The sequence below is a fragment of the Neomonachus schauinslandi genome, chromosome 8 (assembly GCF_002201575.2).
Source record: "Neomonachus schauinslandi chromosome 8, ASM220157v2, whole genome shotgun sequence".
Classification (NCBI taxonomy): Eukaryota; Metazoa; Chordata; class Mammalia; order Carnivora; family Phocidae; genus Neomonachus; species Neomonachus schauinslandi.
This window is the reverse complement of record NC_058410.1, coordinates 37,467,750-37,477,054: the sequence shown is the minus strand read 5'-3', so window position 1 is coordinate 37,477,054 and position 9,305 is coordinate 37,467,750. Positions and strand designations below refer to the sequence as shown.

Below are 9,305 nucleotides of genomic sequence, written 5' to 3'. Positions count from 1 at the left end.
AAGGCATGTATCCTTGAAAAAGTATTGCAAAAATACAAAAAGTATAATAAATATTAGATGAGTGGCCCAGATTCTCCAAGCTTGGAGTGGCTAGAGAAGTCTGCACGGAAAAGGTAAAATTCCAGTCCAGTTTTGAAGAACTAGGATTTGAAGCGTTCTTAGAAAAAGTTGGAAGTACGTTCCTGGTGGGAGGATCGATGGGAACTTGTTTCATCGCAACCTTCTACTGAACACAACACGGCCCCTCACACCAGCTACTTGTACTTCCGCATTTCAACCAGAAAGTGCCTCGCAGCGGACGTGGCCCCTCCAGCAGCGTCCCGGCTCAACGTATCCGTGTGAGGAACCCAGGGACAGCACCCGCCTTGCCCAGCTTCCGCTTCCGGCCGTTCAGGCTCCGCCTCAGCGGAAAAGGCTGTGTGCGGGAGGGGGGAGAAGAGGTGGGAAACTGCTCGCGCCGCGCAGGCGCACCGTAGGCGGCCGCAATGGCGCTGTCGTGCACCCTGAATAGGTATCTGCTGCTCATGGCGCAAGAGCACCTGGAGTTCCGCCTACCGGTGAGCCCGCACTGCCCTCCACAACTTTTTGACGGGAGAGGACGGCACGGTGGGGGTTGGTGTGCGGGCGGCGGAGATCTCAGCTTCAGCAAGCAGGGATCGGGTGTGTGTGCTTGTCGGGGATATCACGCGTCCCCAGTCCCTCGGTCCCTGGGAAGGATCCGAGCTCGGCCGAGGGTGTGTGAGAGAAGTCCAAGACAGACTCTCACAGACTTGCCAAGCATTTTCATTCATTCTTCTGCCCATGCATCAGGTATTGGAGTTAGGCAGGTGAATATGACCCGTCCTCTCTCTCCAGGAACTCTTGTCTAGCGGAGAATAGAGACAGCCAACAGAAATGCTCAGTGCCGTGTTTTAAGTGGCAAATATGCAGGTCATACCCCGTGGAGGAGGGTGGGATTGCTGGTGGTGGTGGTAGGTGGCAAGGGTTAGATGATGGAGAAGTTGGGAAAAGTGTTTCATTCATTCAAGAAACCTTTTCAGAGTACTTGTAATTACATGTGCTGGACGCTGGGGATACGGAGATGGCAAAGACTGTTTCTGTCTTCAAGGAGCTTACTATTTAGGCTAAGGTCCGAGCAGATGTATAAACATTAAGAAATAACATTTGTAAGTGCAATGGTAGATGCGTAGGGAAAAAGGAGAGCATAGAAGGGGAATCTAATCCACCTGAGGGGGTGAGGGATGTTGGCCTTTAAGATCGCTTGCATGAGGATATGACACTTGAACAGTAAAGTATGAGTAGGAGTTAGCCAGGCCAAGGATATAAATAAATTAGAATTATAATTCAGTATTACTGGATTATGAAATATGTAGCTGAGTGACAAGAAGAGAGCAGGAGAGGTAGATAGGGGCCAGAAAATGCAAAGCCTTGAATACTCTGGAAGGGAAGAGAAAATGTATTTAGCTTGTAAGGGAAATTTACTGAAAGAGTTTTAAGCAAAGAAGATTTTTCCTTAAAAATCACTTTGGCAGTGATAATGAGGATAGATTTAAGAGGAATAAGTCTGGAATCAGAGGCCAGTTAGGAGCCTGTTGGAATAGTCTTGTTAGTAGATTAAGAAGGCCTGAATTAGGGTAGGGGTAAAAGAATGGGATAGACTGGGAAAATATTTAGGTGATGAAATCATCAGGACCTGATGATCGAATATGGGGGGAACAGGGGCCAGTCAAGGATGACTCCTGGGGTGCATATAAGTGCATCTCCATTTAAAATGTAGAGCACAGGCAGATGAAAGATTTAAATTTTGGTTATTATGAATTTGATGTGTTTGTGTAATATCAAGTGGAGATGGGTGGGGGGGCAGTGAATATAGGAGTATGCATGGAGTAGGATAGAGTGGTCTGGACTGGTAATAAATGTTTTGGAAGCTTCTGCATTTGAACTAGGAGAGAAAGTGAAATTATTCAGAGAAAGCATAGTGTCGAAAGAATGGTGGGCCAAATACAGGAGCTTGGAAGCATTGGTACTAGGGGGAAGTGAGAAAAGAGGAGGTAATGAGGAGGATTGGCAAGTGTCAGAATAGAAAAACTTTGGGGGCACAGAAATGAGGAGGGTAAAGTTTTAGGAATTTTGCTATAACTGTTCTGTAGAGTTTTGGAATGGGGTAGTAAGCTAGATTGCTTGATTTAATGGTCACTGGAAAATGAGGAAGGGGAGATAGACTGCTCTTAACTAGAGCATAAGAAGGGAAAGTAAGAGATTGGTTAACAGTTTGAGGGAGGCCTAGGGTCAGGCAAAGTTTACAGGCTGAAGAGAAGGGGAGAATGGATATAAGGGCACGGTGGGAGGTGTTGGCCTTTCACTAGAAGGGGAGAGTGGGTAGAGGAGAGTTAGGCTGGATGTGGGGTAGCTGCCCGAGGGTCTGTTTTCTAGGTTATGAATGAGTCAAGGTTGTTTTTTGAGAGATCAGGGACCAAGCAGTTGACTGGAGAAATTGGGAAAAATAGTTAAATTTGAAATAGTCATTGAGAGCAAAAGAGGGAGCTGACAAGTTAAAAATTGAGAACACAGGTATTAGAGCAATGCTGGAAACGCAGCTGAGGGTGATGATCATGTATTTGTAATTGTGCTGAGATTCTCCGATTTTCTTCAGTTGTGTGCAATTCACTGGCCTCAGGAGTTATGAAGGAAGACTGTGGCGTTGATTCAGGATTAATGTTTTGCTGAGCAGGTGCATTGGCAAGATAGGGGTGTAAGGGCATAGAGTGTCAAGGAGGAAGTAATATTTTAATAGATCTTAATTGATAAAGAGCTGTTTTGTGGGTAAAGAGGACTGGAAAGCCCACTTCAGTGAGAAACAAAAGCAAGTGTAGAGGCATGGAAGGAGTTGATTATGGTGTTTTGGGGTGTGGGATGTGTGGGGAGTGAGGATGAAGTAATGGGCAGTGGGGCTAGAGAGGTGGGTAGGATCAGAGTTTGAAATGTTTTGAAACCATTGCAAGGAATTTGGATTTTATTTTAGATTTAATGGGGAGCCATTGACTCTTTTTAAGTCAGGAAGTTACCATTTTTTTTTCTTTTTAAACCAGTGGGTGACTAGTAATCATTTGTGTTTTAGAGGGAGAATTCTGGAGTACAAGAGAAAGGATACTGGAGTGGAAATAGAAGCCAAGGAGGGTGTGTGCCTCTAGTCCGGCAGTGCGGTGTGAATGGAGTGGCGAGGCTGCAGTCTTCAGAATAACATCCCTAATACTTGGACATTTTACTTGTTTCTTCTTCTTAAATTATTTTTTTTTTTTTAAAGATTTTATTTATTTATTTGACAGAAAGAGACACAGTAAGAGAAGGAACACAAGCAGGGGGAGTGGGAGAGGGAGAAGCAGGCTTCCTGCGGAGCAGGGAGCCGGATGCGGGGCTCGATCCCAGGACCATGGGATCATGACCTGAGCCGAAGGCAGACGCTTAACGACTGAGCCACCCAGGCGCCCCTTTCTTAAATTATTCTTAGTGTCTTACCCTGGTGCCAGTTTAATCTCCCAAAAAGCTCGTTCTCTTTTACACCCTCATTGTCCCGAGGCTGAAACTTCTTAGTCTGGCATTAGCCCACCATTGCATGGTTCTTTGCTCTGTCTCCTCCCACCTCCCACCTCATTCCCTGAATGACGCCCTCAGTTTTCATGCTTTGGCCTGTGCTGCCTTCTGCCTAGTTGGGTCTTCCCTATTCCAGTCTTCATTCTATTGATTTTACATAGTCAGTATTCATTGAGATTTACCTACACATTTATTTTAGGTTTATTTTTTTACTTGATTCTTTTTCAACTCTGCAATTTCCTTTTTAATGGGTTTTTAGTCTTTGCCAAAATTCTTATGTCTTTTATCCCCTTCAGTATAGAAAGCATAGTTAAGTATGACAAACTGTAGAAAGCACACATATTAAATATGATAAAAGAAGTCCTGTGGGCCTGTTGTTTTTGTGTATTGTTTCTCTTGGGTCTTTTTCCTATGTGTGCTGGCTTATTTTTTAAACCTACACTAGATATATTTGGAAAGTTATTTGAAGAAATAACATGAGGCCTCGGGTGATATAAATCCTCTTGAAGTAGGATCATTAATGATCTAGGATGACTTGAACTCATTTCCAGGTATTAAGTTTTGTTTCCGTTCTGATTCATACATGTTCCTCTGGTATGTAGCTTTTGGGGATCCCAGTCCAAACTGGGTGGTTTATCAAGCCATCTTTCTTTTCCATGGATGGCCCAATATTCTTTTTTTTTTTTTTGATTTTTGATTTATTTATTTGAAAGAGAATGAGAGAGAGAGAGAGAGAGAGAGAGAGAGAGAGCGAGCGCGCACGCGCACATGAGATGGGGGAGGGTCAGAGGGAGAAGCCGACTCCCTGCTGAGCAGGGAGCCGGATATGGGACTTGATCCCTGGGACTTGATCCGGGGACTCCAGGATCATGACCTGAGCCGAAGGCAGTTGCTTAACCAACTGAGCCACCCAGGCGCCCCTGGCCCAATATTCTTTTTGTTCCTCTAACTCCATTAAGCTGTCAAAAGGACCATCCACCCTCACAGCTGCTTTTGGAATTGGTAAATACCCTGGGAAGCAAGTGGCTGCACCTTGGGATTTCTGGCTTCTCCTGAAGTTTGGTTTGGTAATTCTTGTAATTGCTCCAAGCGTTCAAGCAGATGCCAGGTTTTTCTAGTTCTCAGCAGAAGGCTCAATCTGCATTACCTAGTTTGCCATCGCTAGAAGTGGAAGTCCTCTTTCATCTGTGCAGGTTCTCTCTGTATTCCAGGTCTTAAGTCAGTTTCCATGAAAACTTTTCTTCTGAAACTGAGGTAATCTTTTCTCCCTTGAATTCTAATATAATACCTTTTTGCTTTTACTTCTTTAAGAGCACCCACTGTTTTACAGCTCACATTTCAGTTACTAGGTTGAATGTTTTGTTCTATTAGACCATAAGCTCCCTGAAGATAAATATGTATTTATCTTTACATAGCTCACTGCCTTGTACATATTAGTTTCTTAGTTAAGTATTGAGAGGATCCCTTTGGGGAAGGCAATCAAGAGGACAGTCTACACTTTTGAGTCCATCTACTGTTTTAGAACTGCTAAGCAGGAAAACTGTAATGAGTAGCTGCCTTTATGATTTAAAATGAGATTAGAAATATAATGTGGTACTGTTTTACCTTTGTAGAGTTAATCAGGGCCAGTTTTAGTTGGTGCCTGCCTTATTGTACTAGAGTTTAGACACCTGGGTTTCATTGCTAGCTCTGAAACAAACTAAATGGATGAAAAATTGAGTGGCTAAAAGAACTGAAAAGCTCACGTGAATTAACGCACGAGGCCTGCCCCAGATCATGTGACCGTTTCAGTTACGGTCAGTATTTACTGATAGACTATGCACGTTTTTGGTCTGTCCATATAATTCAACTGAATTTAGCCCCTTGTAAATCCAAGGATTAAAAAGAAAAGCTTTGTTGCCCTTCTCCTAGTTGGGATGAAAGGGGATTGTAGGCACCCAGCAGAGGGTACCTATCTCTGATTGGGTTACCTCCTCCATAAGACCTACAGAGAGGAGTGGGATTCTACCTGCTTTATGTTATTTGAGGAGACAGAATTTGTTAACAGTATATATTGTAAAATTTGTATCGTCTTCTTGTATTTATCAATACAAAGTGATTGCTTCATAGAATATAATATTATCTGAACAGATTTCAACTTTGCATTCCTGATGTTTTTAAAGTAGCTATTGTGTTCTCTTTCTAGTTCTCTAACTTCATCCAGAAAGAAGAGGCTAACTTACTATAACTTCTGTTTAATAAATCCACAGTGATGCTTCCTGGTTAATCACTTATTTCTTGTCTAAACATCCTCAACTTACCTGTTTAATAATTCATTTTATTTTTATTGATCAGTTGTCAGATTTACTAATCTATAGTTTTTGTCATCCATTTTTTTCCAAAATCAGGGCATTTTCTGAGCAAGTCTTTTGGCAGCCTTCTTGTGTAAAATTTCTCAGAAATTACTTAACTGTGGTTGTGACTGTAAAATTTTTTCAGAACCTAGAGTTGTAATTTGTCGGGTGTTGAAATTTAAATGCCTCAGGTAGGTTACTTGCCACTCTTAAAAAATCTTATTATACCTATATCTGTTAGTAGACTTTGAGTTCCCTGTGTTAAAATATGTTCTTTCTATAATATTTTCAATGTAGGAAATAAAGTCTTTGCTTTCACTTTTTGGAGGTCAGTTCATCAGTAGTCAGGAAACTTATGGAAAGGTAAGTTGAATTTATATTTTTCATTAGACTATGTGTAGTATATTTATAAGTAGAATCTTCAGGAAGAGAAAAATGGCAAATCTTAAATTTATATTTGTGTGGTTACTTGTTTCTGTTTCTTGGGGCAATTGAATAAAAAGGTTATTTTTGGAAAAAAGTTGTGGTTTTGGAATGTCATTTATTTCCAGTGTTCATTTAGTGTACTAGTTTTAATTTTTAACTCAACACTTGCACCACAATTGGTATCTGTCCCTTAATTGAAAAAAAGGGCTGTTTTCTGTTGATGAGGTATGATTAGAATTAAAATTTAGAATTTAGTGGAATTTCAGACTTCTATTGGGAATTATTTAAGCATTTGAAATTGCAGATGTGTAAGATTATGAATTTATGAACTTTGTATTTTGTATTTGATAGTTTATCAGTGTATTAGAGAAGTTTGGGAAGTAGAAAAAGTCATTCATAATTCTTCTTCCTTCATGTGACTTATAATTTGAGGGTACTGCCTTCCAGTCTTTTTCATATACTTTTTTTTCCCTTTAGTTCTAATACTACTTATGAACTTCTTCAGTCTTTTTCACTTGATAATATTAATATAGGCACATGTTGCTACATAGCCTTCATCACTAACAGGGTTGTATAATAATTTCTATTGATTAGTTCTATCATTATTTATCTAATGATCTCATTTCCTTCAGATTGCTTTTAAATTTTTCTAAAAAAAAATAATACTGAGATGACCATCTTTTTTCTGTTTGGATTATTTTGAAATTTTCTTTAGAGTAGTGTAAATAATGGAAGAAGAAAGACTCACAGGGAGGATTTCTTTCAGAAGATGAGAGAACTTAGTTGAAACAAGTCTGCTAAGGTTGGACTTGGACTCCTAATTGACTTTCATATACTGAGGGAGGAGAAAAAGAGGGAGAGTATAGATATAATTGGTTGAGGATGATGAACTGAGGTCAGGGTTCTGTTTTGTTTTTCTGTATTCTGGCAAGGGGCTATCTGGGTGGAGATGAAAAGTTCCTGTAACTGGGGTGCCTGGGTGGCTTAGTCAGTTAAGCGACCAGCTCTTGATTTCTGCTCAGGTCATGATCTCAGGGTTGGCAGATTGAGCCCCAAGTCTGGTTCTGCACTCAGTGTGGAGCTTGCTTAAGTCTCTCTCTCTCTCTCCCCCCACCCTCCCACACCCATGCACACCTCTGCATGCTCTCTCTCTCAAAATAAGATAAGATAAAATAAATTGTAAAAAAGTGCCTATAATCTTGACGGTTGAGACAGAGGATTGGTAAACACCCCTGATGCACCTGAAACTTTTTCCTTAGATAAAATAATAAAAACCAATGATAATATAATATACCCTATTATTTTCCATCATAGTTATTTCAAAGAGTTCCTTTTCTACCCCTCAGGTGGCCACAACTACCTAAAAAAAGAGGGATCATTCAAAGAAATACATTACTTAGAAGTTAAAATAGCTGTATTATCAAGAATGAACAATAATAAAAAATTCTGAGATTATACTTTGGGGTAAAATATGCATTAATTATTTTGGTCAAAATACATAAGGCAGTCAATACAAAATTAATCTTAAGATTAACCTTATATTTGCTGATATTTGCATTTATGGTCATTTATAAAAGTGTTCTGATGTTGTACTCTATTATCCTAACAGGTTACCTATTAAAATTATTTTTTTTACTATTGGAGCAATTTTTATTTTGGTTAGAGTCAGATCAGGTATTCTTACATAAAAGTAACAAATAGGAATCTCTCCTTATTGACTTCTTGAATGGAAGCATATGAGGCCGTAAAACCAGTTACGAGTTGTATATTGTTATTTTTTTCAGTCTCCTTTTTGGATTCTTAGCATTCCCTCTGAAGATATTGCCAGAAACTTAATGAAACGAACAGTGTGTGCCAAGTAAGAGAAACTTACAGTGTTTTCCTGTAGATTATATACTGTACTTCTCATACTACTCTGTCCTTGTATATTGGCGGAGAATTAGAAGGGCTTAGTTGTTGTGGGGAGCTCACTTTAGCTTGCAGATACATGAATTTGCCACTGGGTGGTGGTGGTAGAACAGGGAGTTCTCTGCTGAAACTGAGGGTGAGGGAATCTTAGTGGTGAAATGCATAAACACTTCTTTTGGGGTAATTTTTTTAAACGTCTATATTAAGCAGGATTATGGTATAAGATGTAAATGCTGTTATTACATAGGAAAAATGCCACATTTAATTATAACCAAAGTATTGAAAATCTAAAGATGTTTTTGTAGAGGGCTTTAGTTGGATGAGCAGATATGTGTGAAATGACAAAAAGTGCAGACTGCCATGAAATATGTTTTGCTGTTTTGTTAGAGAATGAAGTCCTGATTATCATATCTTGTGTGGATTACTGTAATGATGCTGTTCATAGTTTATCCTACCTGTTTTCTAGATTTTATCATTGCTATCTTTTTTTCATTTCTTCCTTCTTTCCCTCCCTCCTTTCTTTCTAATCTTTTAAGTTGAAACTTGCTAATGGGTTTCACTATTCAGCAAAAATGACTATCAGACAGAAATATAACTGAAAAAAAGAGTCTTTTGAATAATCATTACTTTTGATTAGTGTATTAAAATTTATGGCTCTAAGAGTTGTTTGATTTCAGCAGATAAGGCTTATTAGGTTTAAAATAGCTATTTGAGGACCAAGAACTTGTACACTTCCTTCAAACCTCGTATCTTTTCCTACATTTGCTTAATGGTATAATTAATAATTATGTAATGATTGTATAATATTATATAATTTCCTTGACTACTTTTTATTTTCTGTATATTTTGAATAGCTTAGGTTGGGTATACTGTCAGTGATAGCTAAGTAAGGGTGGTATTACTGTAGAGGTCCTCTGTCTATAAATTTAATAGAAAGCAAAGGCGGAATTCATTTTCAAATGATAAAATTCACAGTCCTAATTGTAGCATTAATTGTTTTGGAAATAAAATAGACTATTATAGGCATGGATTGAAAAGTAACTTAAA

The 9,305-nt window shown here is 39.3% G+C and overlaps 1 protein-coding gene across 4 annotated transcripts in view; it reads left to right on the top strand.

Annotated features, from left to right (window-relative positions):
* The first annotated feature begins 275 nt into the window (after positions 1-275).
* The window catches only part of TRMT11 (tRNA methyltransferase 11 homolog), a 55,072-nt gene continuing 46,042 nt past the window's right edge, over positions 276-9,305 (top strand). The window contains exons 1-3 of one of the 4 annotated variants that reach the window (XM_021693226.1): positions 276-557; positions 6,222-6,287; positions 8,135-8,208. In XM_021693226.1, coding sequence (XP_021548901.1) covers positions 486-557; positions 6,222-6,287; positions 8,135-8,208 — 212 coding nt within the window. In that variant the 5' untranslated portion in view covers positions 276-485. Of the gene's footprint in view, positions 558-4,629; positions 4,659-6,221; positions 6,288-8,134; positions 8,209-9,305 lie in introns of those variants that run through there. The other 3 variants (XM_044917346.1, XM_021693227.1, XM_044917347.1) reach the window with 3 other exon arrangements.